We start from the raw sequence: 13,896 nt of genomic DNA on the forward strand, positions 1-13,896 counted from the left end.
TCACTTGTACTTGACTAAGTAGCCAAGCTTGTACTCTTTTAATAATCACATGTCTGGTTAATGCAGAAAGTCAACGTTATTTTATGAGATTAATTTAATTACTTGCTTGTTAATTGTGGTTCTTTTTTCCCTTTATAGAGGAAATACCATGAGGTTTGGGAGAAAGACAAAACTTCCATTCATCTCCCAGTTGACATACCTTCAAATGTGCTGTCCAAGGCCAATGCTATCAGTATCAGCAATGTAAGTTTTACCTGAAATGTTCCACAGATTGTGAATACGTTTACATGTAACTTTTAGACAGGTAATTGTATGCGCCAACCTATTGTACACAATTGTTTGTGTTGTATCTAATTGAGGGTCTTTTCTTTCACAGAAACTGTACACAAAAGACTGGGATAACCAGAAGGCCAAGGGCTACCACATTAAGGAGGACGCCATCGCTGTCCTGAAGGCCAGAAAATCCAGAGACATCATCAGTGACGTAAGAAAAATGAGCCAAGGTTGACTTTATCAAAGACTGTTCAAAAAATATATTCTGTAACTCTTCAACTCTTTCTTTTATTCGCTCAGTACAAATACAAGTCAGGTTACCGCAAGCAAGTTGGACATCACATTGGTGCCCTCAGTGTTCGTGATGATCCTCTAATCATGCTGGCTCTAAACTCAGCAAGGATTGCTAGTGATGCCCTGTATAAGAAGGACTTCAACAAATCCAAGACCAAGTTCCACCTCCCAGTGGACATGCTGACCATTGAGTTGGCCAAGAAATGCCAGGTCCAAGTCAACGACTTCAACTACAGAACTCACCTGCACAACTGGACCTGTCTACCAGACTCCACCGACGTAGTCCAGGCCAGGAAAGCTTACGACCTTCAGAGCGATGTAAGTTTGCCTTTTGGAGTTATTTACTGTCAATGTTTCTCATTTGTAATTCATATACTTGTGTTATGTGGACAAGGGAAACTCTGAATATGCTGTAGCTGGGGAAATTATTGCATGAAATGAATTGTAATGCAATGCTAATGTATATGTTGTTGCCCCCCTCCCCAGGCTGTGTACAAGGCTGATATGGAGTGGCTTCGTGGATGTGGCTGGGTTCCACATATGTGTTTGGATGTTTTAAAGGTTAAGAATGCCCAGAAGATCTTGGCTGATGTAAGTCACTTCTCTCTCACTCCTTTCTCTCAGATATGGGTATAGGAATTTCAAATATAATTTGATAATCCGTCACGGAATTCCAAATATATGATTTGCCAAATATTATCCAACTACAGTTACGCTTAACGCATAACTTGAATGCACCTCAATATTTAAGAGGTTTTATATTGTTGTTGATGATGTCTTTCAGAGAGGCTACCGTGTCAAGGTGGATGACCAGAAGTTCACTGCTCCTATCGATAGAATGGACTTTGTCCGTGCCAAGAATGCTGCTGAAGTCCTTAACGAGGTGATGAGGACATCAATTATTTGACAACAAACACTGTTATAAAGGTTGCTTTTGTGTCTTCAAATCTATTACCTTCAATGTCACTTGCTGTAGGAAAATCAGTTCATCTTGAGCAATAATCTTGATGCCGTTCTTCATTCCCTTTGCAAATATGTAGTGTGAAGCTGACCAGTGCTTTTTTAATCTCTTGACATTGTGCAGGCTAAGTACCGGGAGATCTGGCACAAGGACAAGACCAAGTACTCCTTGAAGGACACCCCAATCCTGGTCACAGCCAGAGAGGTGGCCAAGAACATGCATCCGGTAAGAGTTTCAGTTGTCTTCGACACTTCAACCAGTTCATGTTTGCTTGATACTACATGTATGATTATAGTTATGAACGAATAGGGTATTCTTGCTTTCTTTAAAACTGTTGATTAATAGATTTCCTGATACCGTGACTTATAGAATACCATTGACCGTGTTTGTTGCAGAAATTGTACACCAAGGACTGGGACAAGGTCAAGTCCACTGGATATTTCATGCCTGGAGATGCAGTTCCCATCAAGCAGTGTATCCATAATAACAGAGTGCAGAGTGACGTGAGTATAAGACAGCAAAGTGAAGAAGACAATGTTAAAAAGACAGTCTTCAACAGGATGTTAGATGCTCATACTCATCTACTAATAAAATATGTTATATGTATATAGATAATAATGTATGGATTGATAAACCGTTGAATCGTTTCTGGCACTGACTCTCTTTTTTTTCTTTTTAGCACAAGTACAAGGCAGGTTACCGCAAGCAAGTTGGCCATCACATTGGTGCCCTCAGTGTCCAGGATGACCCTCTGCTCATGCTGGCTCTGAACTCAGCCAAGATTGCTAGTGATGCCCTGTATAAGAAGGACTTCAACAAGTCCAAGACCAAGTTCCACCTCCCAGTGGACATGCTGACCATTGAGTTGGCCAAGAAATGCCAGGTCCAAGTCAACGACTTCAACTACAGAACTCACCTGCACAACTGGACGTGTTTACCAGACTCTAGTGATGTCCAGCAAGCACGCAAAGCCTACGACCTTCAGAGTGATGTAAGTCAACGTTACAGACATCCTTTCACATCGCCATGTCAAATTTGCTGTAATACATCAACTTTTTTGAAATGATGAAATCATCCTTCAGCGCCTAAAGTTCATGTTTTCATGTCTCTTGGTTTCCAGTTTGTCTACAAGGCGGATATGGAATGGCTTAGAGGCTGTGGCTGGATGGCAGCTGACTCTGTCGACCACGTCAAAGTCAGGAATGCCCAGAAGATTATCAATGAGGTAAGTTCCTGGAATTCTAACTCGGCTACACTTGATGATTTGTTATTTTTCTAAAGTCGTAGTTGTCTTTCAAGTTTCAACCGTATGTAACTCATCGTTTTTTCACTCAATTTGCAGAGATTCTACAAGAAGGATGCCAAAGATAACTTTGCCAAGTACACACATATTGTGGATCGTCCAGAAATCATCTTGGCAAAAAATAATGCTCTCAACCTCAGTGATGTAAGCAATAAGTATTTTGTAGTCTTCAATATGTACTTCCTAAACATTGAAAATGCACTACAAATGGCATGTATGCCATACACATACACTTTTTTTTTATCACTATGGATGCTAAACTGTAAACTTGATTTGATGTGGTGCCATTAGCTGAAGTACAAAGAGACCTTCAACATTGAGAAGGGCCACTACATTGGTTCTGAGGATACCCCCCAGCTGGCCCACAGCAGGGAAGTCTCCAAGAACATCAGTGAGGTAAGACCTGAACAGCATCTAAACATCTAGTATCTAGTACAGTATTGGTGTGTGATCAGTTTTTTTTTTTACCTGAGTATTTTGATGTGATTGCAGAAATACTACAAACTAGCCTGGGATGAGGGTAAAGCTACTGGTTACCAGCTGAACCATCAGTACATGCCCCTGATTGGAGCCAAGAAGGGCAGAGAGATCATCAGTGATGTGAGTTCATTTTTATTTCATACTTAGTAATCCCTCACTGACCAGCATATGTATTCTACCCAGAGTTTTTGAATTCCTGTTTTGTCTTGTGTGTTTATGTCTGTTATATTTGATCAAATGTCTCCAGGCCAAATACAAGAATGCCCATGAGAAGGCCAAGGGACACTACCTTGCTGGTACCCTCGTGGACTTCCCTGAAGTGATGCGCTGTGGTGCTCAAGAGAAGGGCAAGGGACTGGTGAGAGCTTCGTCAATGACGTGTATTCGGGCGAGAACAAGAGCATACTTTGATACTTCCTCATGCAAGTTGATAGACTATCGTCCGTAATCTTCCCCCACTCCGCTTCATCATAGAGAGACTATCAAAAGGCCTACAACGAGACCAAGACAAAGAACCACCTCCCAGCTGACGTCATCGCCAACGTGGTGGCAAAGAAGAGCCAAGATATGCTGAGTACTGTGCTGTACCGGACCTATCTGCACCAATGGACATGCCACCCTGAACAGGAGGACAACATCAGAGCCCGCAGGAACAACGAAATCCTCAGTGATGTAGGCAGCTGGCACTGGCGCGCACATGCAGACACATGCACCCACCCACCCACACATGCAGATATGCAACAATAAGCTCCTCTGAAACACGTGCGATGCATGTCACCCACCTGACGCTGCACGCCTATAATATTTCCTGTCTGATCAGACTGTACCCTGTTTTGTGTCGCCTCACAGGTATTTTACAGAGATGACCTGAACTGGATGAAGGGGATTGGCTGCTATGTTTGGGACACGCCAGAGATTGTTCGTGCCAAGAAATCTTATGAGCTCCAGAGTGAGGTGAGTAACAGGAAAAGGAAGACAGATACACCAATATCTTACTTTCACTACAGTTTGTAGGACCTAATTGACCTCATTTTCAGGTCAAAATGTATTATTTCTTGTTCCACTATTAACATCACTCTGGAGCATACGGCTGGAGTAATGGTTCATTTTATTTGATCAAAGTAATGTACCACTGTAGGCTATTGTGTTGACATATTTTTAGGAATTGCTTACTTAGATCTTTGTCAACTTTTGTCTTCCAGCTCAAGTACAAAGAGGAGGGCAAAAAAGAGTTCAACAACTACTCCATCGTGACAGATACTCCGGTCTATGTGACTGCTATCCTGGGTTCAACCTGGGCTAGTGAGGTACACAAACATGTCCTTCATTTTCATAGCCTTTAAGTTTTACTATTCAACAATGTATTCATTAATGAGATTCACTCACTTCTGTTGTGTATTCCCCAGCTGAACTACAGGGAAGCCTACCATAAAGAGAAGCACTTGTATACAACCATTCTGGACACCCATGACTATGCTAGGTGCCACGCCCTCAAGGAAATCTACAGCAAAGTATGTTTGAGATGTGTTCCCAAAACACCAATTGATCACTTTCTCTTCAATATTTCACGTATGTCAAAACCTTCCTGCTCTAAGTTATGTATGTATATTTTGTGTCCAGAAATCCTACACAGATGCTTGGGATAAGATCAAGGCAAAGGCATACCAAATCCCATCCGACTCCCACGCTCTGAGCCACGCCAAACAGCAGAAAGTCATCCTCAGTGGTGTGAAGTACAAGGAGGACTATGAGAAGTTCAAGTCTCTCTACAGCCTGCCCAAGTCCATGGACGACGACCCCTCCACTGCTCGTTGCCTCAAAGCAGGGAAGCTCTGCCTTGACGTGAGTTCATCATCATCCTTTTCTGCGATGACTCGTCCGATTTTCTCAGACGTCTTTGACAAGCATTTTCAATAAATGTCCTCCATCAGATGAAAGTGTTTTTTCACATCTATTGTTTCCCCTCACACAGCGCTTGTACAAGCAAGATTATGAGAAGACCAAGGCCAAGAATCACGTTGTACCCGACATGCTGGAGATTATGTCCGCCCGCAACACGCAGTCGATGATCAGCGAGGTCAACTACAGGAAGCACCTGCACCAGTGGATTTGCTTGCCTGACATGCAGGTGTTCGTTCAGGCACGGAAGGTCAACGAGCAGCTCAGCGATGTGAGTGTCTCTCCCGTAGCTGGTCTTCACCTTACAGGACGGTCCAAATCCCTAGCCTTCCCTGTCAAGTTACATACTCGTGATGAGACATCAGTCCACATCGCTGTTGTGGTTTGTCTTTTTGCGGTGACTTTGCCCCTTGCTGATCATTCTGTGTCTCCCCAGATCTTCTACAAAGACGACATGAACTGGCTGAGAGGTATTGGCTGCTACGCCTGGGACACTCCTGAGATCATACGCTGCAAACAGTCCAACATCCTGCAGAGCGAGGTGAGAGCCTCTCCTCGCCCTCCTCCCCACCTCTGTGCTCATCCACGTCTCGCACTTCCTCCATCCCCCCTCGTCCTTCTCCGCGTCATCGCGTCGACCCTTCCAAAGTCAAATGAGTCTGATTCGTCAAAATCGGTATGGTGATGATGCATGTATGTTTCTTTCACGCCCACCAGAACAAATACAGAGCCAAGGGTATTGAGAACTTCAAGGACTACTCTGTTGTCATGGAGACCCCGGGCTATGAGAACTGCAAGCTGGCCTCCCAGAACCTGAGCGACGTAAGTTCCCCTGAGGGATTGCCCTTTCGAGACCGCCTCTTGCTGTCGTCATCACACGTATGGACGACTATTTTCTCTCGGTGAAATTCTCACCTGTTCACTCTCTTCCCTGTTGCTTTCAGCTTCACTATCGCCAAGACTATGCCACCAACGTCAAGGGCACAAACAGCGCCCCCGCAGTCACCGTCGATACGGAGAGGGCACGCATGGCCAACTTCATCCAGAGTGAAGTATGTCCTTCTGTCACACAGGAGTGTCAACCCTCACCCACAAAGTTGACCTCAGCCTTCATCCGAAACTGTGCATTTGAACTGTACCAGAGATTATCACTATCGAATCTCAATTGTCACTGATTTCATCCTCCTTTTGTGTTTCCAGAACTTCTACAAAGAAGCCAACAAGACCTTCATGCCCACTGGGTACACCCTTCCCTACGATACTCCTCTGAATAAGCAGGCCAAAGCCAACAGCATTGTCACCAGCAGTGTAAGCATCCTGCCGTCTTCGGATTTCAACAATAGGGGGAACATCTTTGGTCGTGAAGCTTTAAATGCCGTGTACTTGTTTTAGAAATACATTTACGATCATGAAACTGCTTCTACCGGATGGTGTTTCAATTGTTGTGACGTAACATTTTCTTTTAATGTTCCCGACTCAGTTGATGGTGTTGTGTTTGTGTCGTAATTAGGTGAAGTACAGTGAAGCCCATGACCTGACCAAGGCCAAGGCGTATACCCTGGACCCTGAGGGGGTCAGCTTTGTCAACATCAGGAAGGCTAACAAGATCACCAACCCCGTAAGGCTACACCTTGCCAACATTGACTCCTGTCCTTCACATGACAAGGATGTACTCTCTGAAGGTAGTGGGTGAGTTATACTGGTTTAATCCCCCTCTCTCTCTCTCTCTCTTCACAGCGTCTGTACCGCGAGAAGTACGAGAAGGAGAAGGAAAAGTTCCATTCTGAATATGACACCCCCGAGATCAAACAGGTCAAGATGACCCAGGAGGCCATCAGCAACGTGAGTCTCCCTCTCTCAACCTCATGCCACCACTTTGGTCACTACAATGTTCTTTTCACGCCATATTTTTCACATCCGTTGACCTCTTTTCCCTTCCACAGTTGTGCTACAAGGAGAAGTACTTTAACAACAGAGGCACCTTGATCTCCATGGCGACCACTCCTCAACTCATGCACTGCCAGCATGTGAATGAGATCACAAGCGATGTACGTCCAAAGACTCATACGTTGATGGGATTTGAGTGCAGATGTGTGACTTGCGTGTTTATATTTGTCTCATAAGGTTAACCATCTATCGACATGTGTTTTTGTTGTGTTTTGCACGCTGATACATGTACTGCAGCAGTAGTGTAACTATCCTGTGTGTTTGTGTACTTGTGTGTATGATGTCACTTCCAGTTGAGGTACAAAGAGGACCTGCAGTGGCTGAGGGGCATGGGCTGCTTCCTGTATGACACCCCTGAGATGGTCCATGTTCGCAACATCACCAAGTTCAGGGTAATCGACATCACCCGCTTCATCATCCTTTGGCTCAGCGTAAAAGCTCTACCGTGGATACAACTTAGCAGTGGATCGTGTTTTTGAAGTTCCTCTCTCCCTTCAAATAGACCAGCTATGGCGTCGAAGCCATGAAGAACCGCGGCAAGTTCTCCGTGGTCCTGGACACCCCAGAGTACCAGCGTGTGTCTGAGCTCAAGACCCACATGAGCGGCGTGAGTTCCCCGATTTCCTTCTCGTCCCTCCCTCCTACTCTACGAGTTGTGTCCAGTGAGCTCTGAGTCACCCGGAAGTGTTTTGCCTTTGTTTCCTGTTTCCTGTCCTCCACAGCGTGTGTACAAAGCCCAGGCCGTGGAGGAGCAGAGCAAGTGCACCACCACTCTGGACTCCATGGACATCCAGAGAGTCAAGTGGGCCCAGCAGCTCACCAACCAGGCAAGTCGGGACAGAAGATTTCCAGTCCGTCCATCAATTGCATGTGTTGGTTTTCATACGCTGAGCTTGTCTCCACAAGCCTAGTTGGGAATAAACCACTCTGTTTCCTGTACTGTTTGTGCACAAAAACGATCCGCTGGTCATTTGAGGTGTGTTTGTGTGGTTGGTGTCTACAGTACCAGTACACTGACCTGGCATCCAAGGAGAGAGCTCACTTCACCCAGGAGATTGACACCCCCACTATGGACCATTCCAGAGCAATGAAGGTCGTCTGCAGTGAAGTAAGTCCTCTCAATAGTCTCCTCTACCTCAGCCATCAGATCTCTTTTGGGGGGGGGCACAGCATTTGTAAATTAGGGGTGTAACCTCCCCTTGTCTCACCATCCAGAACAAATACAAGAACCAGTATGAGAAGATGAAGCACAAGTACACTTCTATTGCCGACACGCCCATCCTGGTGCGCGCCAAGAAGGCCTACCTTAACGCCAGCGACGTGAGTATGATCTGTTGGGGGAAAAGGTCTAGCTTGACTTTTCATGGCCGTTGTTTCACCCCTGTCTGAATGACTGTATTCCCGTTTCCTCTGCAGTTGCGCTACAAGGAGACCTTTGAGCTGTCAAAGGGACACTACCACACTGTCCAGGATGCCCTGGACATCGTCTGCCATCGCAGGGTCACTGATGACATCAGTGAGGTGAGTTTGGTTTGGGTTCTCTGCCCTTTTGGCGTCCCAGGGGATTAGGCTGCAGGCTGTCATATCTGCAAAAGTCAATTTGATCCGAGTTCCTTTGAGGGATGAACTAGAAAAAGAAAATACACTTGTTGTGGTTCAGTTTCTTAATCTCTTTCTTTGTCACCCAGGTCAAGTACAGGGAGAAGTACATCAACTCTCTCGGTACGTGGAGGTCCATGCCCGACCGCCCCGAGTTCTTCCACAGCAGGAATGTCGGCGATGCCGTCAGCGATGTGAGTGTCGGCTCAGGCGCCTCAATAACCCTCCACAGCTCAGTCAGATTGCACCGAGTCGCGTCTGTTGGAGTCACATGACTAACCCCATTCCCTGTCTCCAACATTAGATCAAATACAAGGAGGATATGGATTGGATGAAGGGTATCGGCTGCTTTGTGTGGGATAGACCTGAGATGGTGCAGGCAGAGAAGAACAAGACTCTGTACAGTGAGGTAAGGGATCCACGATATCGTATCCAACCTGTGATGAACATGTACTTTATAGCACACGTTTGAGATCTGTGATTGTACATTGGACGCCACCTGAGGTTATTGTTTGACATTTTCCTTGCTGTCGTAACCACACTCATGCGTTTCCTCACGACGACAGAGGCTGTACAAAGTTTCATACGAGAAGAACAGATACAACTTCAAGTACACGTGCGATACTCCCTTCTTCCAGGCCGCCAAGAACGCCTCCGTTCTCATCAACGACGTAAGTCACTGATACCGTTTGGATGCATCAAATCTTTTCATGGTCTATAGGCATTACGAAATATACATGTTGATCAGCAGACACAGTAATGAGTATTCTGTGCTTTCTTTACCCGCATCTGTGTTGGATTGTCAGCTGTTAAGGTAAAAGATGCCAGTCATGTTATTGTAATATTGAGATCCTTCATCCATAGCTAAGAATGTTGGTTCCCCTTTGTATTCACCGTACTCTAATGTGTTATCACTTCAGTTATATGTAGTTATTTTGTTTCCGGCAGAACATTCCTCTGGACATCCTTATCAAATGCTATTAACTGACTTTTCTCCCTCGAGTGTGTTAAAAACACAGAGAACTATTGTTTGGCAGTTGTCTTTAACTTCCTTCTGATATTCTGAGCAGAGGACCTATAGATCAGCCTATGAGAAGAACAAGGATAAGTACTCCGTTATTCTGGATGATCCCAAAAACCTGATGGCCAGGGAGGCCAAGAACCAGAGCCAGGTAACACCCCTGAGCCAGCTAGCCCTACGCCCCGCCCACGCCCGCCTCCTGTGGGCCAATCAGAACGCCTGCCTCTGAGCCCAGTGCATGAGGTCATCTGCTGCCTGCCGGAGGCCATGTCCGCATGGTCGTGGATGTCACCCGTTGACATTCACAACTCTCTCTCTCTCGCACACACAGGTCTCCCACACTCTGCCACTCAAGTAGCCCAGTGGGGGTTATTTTGAGTGGTCAGGACTCATCTTAAACTGTGCTCTTTTATGGCCTGAGGGGCCTGTGTCCCACACGTTTCTTTTCTATGTGAATACAAAACTATCAAAGTGAGTCCATCTCCTCGAAAGGGCCCTAACAGGAGACGATCACACCATTTTCCCTAGATTTTCTTAACCCTTGTGCTGCCTTCGGGTCACATGACCCAAAGGTTCATAACGAACCATCGTTGTGTTTACCGAATTTTACCCAATATAAAAATAATTTTATTTTAACCTTTGCAATGTGGGGGGTCCGAGACAGCCCAACGGTTAAAAGAAAATGCTTCACTTTGTTTTTGTATGCGGTAAAGTTGTCGCAATACGACGGTGGGTCACAATGACTGATGGGTCAGAATGACCCAAAGAGAACACAAAGGGTTAAAGGCGCGGCTTGAGCCCAAGAGCACAGTTTAAGACCCAGCTCGGACTCCGTGCCTGGATCCTGCGAGTCACCAGGCCACGCCGTGCCAGCCAGCTGTCCGTGTCGCCGTCCTCACATTTGGCATGCTGTGTCTGTGTGTGTGTGTCTGTCTGTCTGTGTGTGTGTGTGTTGTCCTGACGTGGACAGATGAAATATAAATCCCGAGCCAAGCAGCTGCTAAAGAGTGGCTGCAATGAGCTGCTCCGACCAGACATCCTCAAGTCTCTGTACAACTCTGGCATGAGGAGTGAGGTAACCATCAGAGCAGTGGAGCCCCAGAATCCCTCTCCCCTACAGCAGGCATCTGTTCACAAACAACCCCCTTAGACTAGCCCCCACAGACACTGGTGCACGGATGACACAGGCAGGCCAAGGGATAGCTGGAGTCGACATTGCTTATTCTGGACCCGCCACGTGTTCTCCCAGTGTCAGAGGGCTGAGGCCTAGACGTTGTTTCTGGACAGAGCCTCAAGAATTCCCTGTACTTCCCATCCTCTCCATTGTAATTTCTATCCTGGCTAACTCCAGCTGTGGAACCTCCACGTGTCCTCACCCTGCTTCTAAACACACACTGTACTGACCACTAGACCCCTCGCTACCCTCCGTCACCCTGTCCCAAACACACTGAGTATGACCGACATTCCGGGGTAGTTTGGAATGTGGAATCTTCCCTGCCAGTGACACAATCAGTAGTTTAATAGATTCACATAAGTGTAATCAAACTAGAAATCATACCGATAAACAGAAACCACATACTTTACATCTTCAGTGCAGTTAACTCTTTCCTGTTCAATGTTCCTGTGCCACATGGTCATTGTTGTTGAACCATGTGTTAGAGATACTGCACAGTATCAGTGGCATAATACAGTAGCTTAGTTGTGGAGTTGCTGCATCATCACGTGAACAAACTGCTGCTGATGGAAATTGCCGACATGGAAACAACAGCTACCTTTTATCTGAGTATTGGTAACACGTTTGTCTGTCCATCTCCCTAAATATTTGACCATGCCTGTTTGTTTGTTTGTTGGTTGCTGCATGTAAAGCCCGTACTGAGGACATGAACTCACCTGTGCATGGCCTCTCCTCTATACACGTCTTATCATGTTCAAGTTCATCTAACTTGTATATGAATATATATCTACATGTAGAATGTACTGTACATTCCAAGTACTTGTAATGTACTTGTAGCCTCACAGAATATTTTTGCATTTCTTGATGTGGCTATTATACATGTTATTCAATACAACCGCATTTGACACACACACACACATCCACACATCCATGTAGTTATGTGTAACCTTACAGTTGTGATCAATTATACAGCAATCATACAACATGAATGATAAATACATAATATAAATCAAGGTAAATTCATAGATGATTCTCGTGATTGTGAAATTGATGTGGATCAAACGAATACTACACTGTCTGAGGATGTCTATCTTTGGTGTCCCTCTACCCCACCTCTTCCCTCAGTGGAAGTACAGGGAGCAGTATGAGAAAGCCAAGGACAAGTTCACCTCCATCCTGGAGACCCCTGAGCATGAGTCCCATAAACGCAGCAAGAAGATCAGTGATGTGAGTCTGCTCGGATTTGTGTCTGTCCATTCAAGCAGGCAAAGTGAAAACACACATTTTAATGCAGATTTAAGTAGATTTGTCCCACTTTCCCGGCTTCATGGAGTTTGTCTTTGATGATGGTCTCACAAAGTCGATTATTTTCCTTCCAGATTATTTACAAGATGGAATACCACAAGAACAAGGCCAAGGGCTACACCCTGCCCTATGACACTCCAGCCACCAACCACATGAAGAGGGTGAAGGAGATCACCAGCAATGTACGTCCCTCAAACCATCATGGACTTACCACATCGGTTGCTTGCCAGGCCTGGAGTCTTAGCTGGAGTTCTGTGTCTTTGACCTTTTGACCCGTGTTTCTGTTTCTTGCAGCTGAAGTACAGGGAGGTGTATGAGAGGAGCAAGGCTCAGATCAACATGGCTCCCGATTCCCACGAAATCCGCGCCGCCAAGGAGGCTTACAAGAACATTAGCAATGTGAGTCTCTTGCCGTTCTGGCCTTCGAGTAAGCTAGGATGATTAGATGAATGAATGGATGGATAACTGTTTTCTTTTCCTTCTGCAGCTTGATTACCGCAAGAAGTACGAGGCCACAAAGAACAAGTGGATCTGGACCGTGGACAGACCTGACTTTGTCCATAATGCCAAGAACACCTTCCAGCAGAGTGACGTCAGTTCAACTTTATTCAGAAGAAATCGCTAACGATAACTTCTCAATGCCTCCATATTCAATCTCTGGCTTTTGTGATGCCTATTTATTTTTTTATGAATCCACAGATAGAGTACAAGTATGACAAGGAGATGTTGAAAGGCTGTGTGATGTCCGTGGTGGATGACAAGCTTACCGTCCTGGCCAAGAACAATTCTGATATGTCCAATGTGAGTCCCTCAGTTACTCTCTCAGTGTACAGTCACACTCAAGACATGCCCCATCAACCTGAACAACCTTAGACCTTTAATAACCCATTTTTCCTATTGTTTTGTTTTATAACCTTAACCCTATTTCCAGGTGAAATACAGACAAAAGTATGAGTCGTCTAAAGGACAGTGCAAGTCTGTTATGGACACTCCTCAGATCCTTCACGCCAAAGCAGTGCGCAGTCTTGTGTCTGAGGTAAGAAATATCCTACTTGGATTTGTGGGTCACGGTACGTAGGAACAATTCATGACTGGCTGTTGATGGACCTATTTCAGAGCAAATACAAAGAGGCCAGTAAGAAGGACCAGCAGTCTGGCTCCTTCACCACCCTGGCTCAGACCCGGGACACGGTGCACAGCAAGGAGATCAACAAGCTCATCAGCGGGGTGAGTGGCACCCACACTAGGATGGAGATCATCTAAAGGCTGAGCTGTTTTTGGTTGCTTTGTCACTAACTCCTCCACCCCCCCCACCATCTTTGTCACTAAACACCCCCCCCCCCCCCCCCCCCCCCCCCCACGATCTTGTCCACCACAGAAACTCTACAAGGAGAAGTTTGAGGCCGAGAAAGGAAAGTCAAAGTACAACAACATGAGTGTACCCCCTGATGTGCAGCATGCCATGGAGGTCGCCAAGAACCAGAGCAATGTGAGTCTCTCTCTGTTCAACCCTTTTACGAGCTCTCTAATCTCAGTCATAGGGTTTCCTTACAATAGATAACACTTGTGTCCATCTCTCATGAATACGTTCTCTTGGCGGACTCTACATTTGGTCAGATTTGTGTTTTGATGTGTCTGCC

At 45.7% G+C, this 13,896-nt stretch overlaps 1 protein-coding gene across 19 annotated transcripts in view; it reads left to right on the forward strand.

Annotated features, from left to right (window-relative positions):
- neb (nebulin) overlaps positions 1–13,896 on the forward strand; it is a 56,017-nt gene that overhangs the window by 28,580 nt on the left and 13,541 nt on the right. For 18 of the 19 annotated variants that reach the window (XM_047047150.1, XM_047047156.1, XM_047047155.1 and 15 more), the window contains exons 71-114: positions 139–243; positions 377–484; positions 574–885; positions 1,054–1,158; positions 1,352–1,450; positions 1,652–1,753; positions 1,924–2,031; positions 2,208–2,519; positions 2,649–2,753; positions 2,871–2,975; positions 3,123–3,227; positions 3,324–3,431; positions 3,559–3,669; positions 3,786–3,983; positions 4,161–4,265; positions 4,514–4,618; positions 4,718–4,822; positions 4,932–5,153; positions 5,284–5,481; positions 5,647–5,751; positions 5,928–6,032; positions 6,155–6,262; positions 6,411–6,518; positions 6,721–6,828; positions 6,948–7,052; positions 7,154–7,258; positions 7,451–7,549; positions 7,660–7,764; positions 7,880–7,984; positions 8,161–8,265; positions 8,373–8,477; positions 8,574–8,678; positions 8,846–8,950; positions 9,061–9,165; positions 9,323–9,427; positions 10,748–10,852; positions 12,077–12,178; positions 12,331–12,438; positions 12,551–12,655; positions 12,744–12,848; positions 12,956–13,057; positions 13,188–13,292; positions 13,373–13,483; positions 13,635–13,745. In XM_047047150.1, coding sequence (XP_046903106.1) covers positions 139–243; positions 377–484; positions 574–885; positions 1,054–1,158; positions 1,352–1,450; positions 1,652–1,753; positions 1,924–2,031; positions 2,208–2,519; positions 2,649–2,753; positions 2,871–2,975; positions 3,123–3,227; positions 3,324–3,431; positions 3,559–3,669; positions 3,786–3,983; positions 4,161–4,265; positions 4,514–4,618; positions 4,718–4,822; positions 4,932–5,153; positions 5,284–5,481; positions 5,647–5,751; positions 5,928–6,032; positions 6,155–6,262; positions 6,411–6,518; positions 6,721–6,828; positions 6,948–7,052; positions 7,154–7,258; positions 7,451–7,549; positions 7,660–7,764; positions 7,880–7,984; positions 8,161–8,265; positions 8,373–8,477; positions 8,574–8,678; positions 8,846–8,950; positions 9,061–9,165; positions 9,323–9,427; positions 10,748–10,852; positions 12,077–12,178; positions 12,331–12,438; positions 12,551–12,655; positions 12,744–12,848; positions 12,956–13,057; positions 13,188–13,292; positions 13,373–13,483; positions 13,635–13,745 — 5,355 coding nt within the window. Of the gene's footprint in view, positions 1–138; positions 244–376; positions 485–573; positions 886–1,053; positions 1,159–1,351; positions 1,451–1,651; positions 1,754–1,923; positions 2,032–2,207; positions 2,520–2,648; positions 2,754–2,870; positions 2,976–3,122; positions 3,228–3,323; positions 3,432–3,558; positions 3,670–3,785; positions 3,984–4,160; positions 4,266–4,513; positions 4,619–4,717; positions 4,823–4,931; positions 5,154–5,283; positions 5,482–5,646; positions 5,752–5,927; positions 6,033–6,154; positions 6,263–6,410; positions 6,519–6,720; positions 6,829–6,947; positions 7,053–7,153; positions 7,259–7,450; positions 7,550–7,659; positions 7,765–7,879; positions 7,985–8,160; positions 8,266–8,372; positions 8,478–8,573; positions 8,679–8,845; positions 8,951–9,060; positions 9,166–9,322; positions 9,428–9,826; positions 9,929–10,747; positions 10,853–12,076; positions 12,179–12,330; positions 12,439–12,550; positions 12,656–12,743; positions 12,849–12,955; positions 13,058–13,187; positions 13,293–13,372; positions 13,484–13,634; positions 13,746–13,896 lie in introns of all 19 variants that reach the window. The other variant, XM_047047153.1, reaches the window with a different exon arrangement.

Source organism: Hypomesus transpacificus, chromosome 23 (genome assembly GCF_021917145.1).
Source record: "Hypomesus transpacificus isolate Combined female chromosome 23, fHypTra1, whole genome shotgun sequence".
In the NCBI taxonomy this organism is placed as follows: Eukaryota; Metazoa; Chordata; class Actinopteri; order Osmeriformes; family Osmeridae; genus Hypomesus; species Hypomesus transpacificus.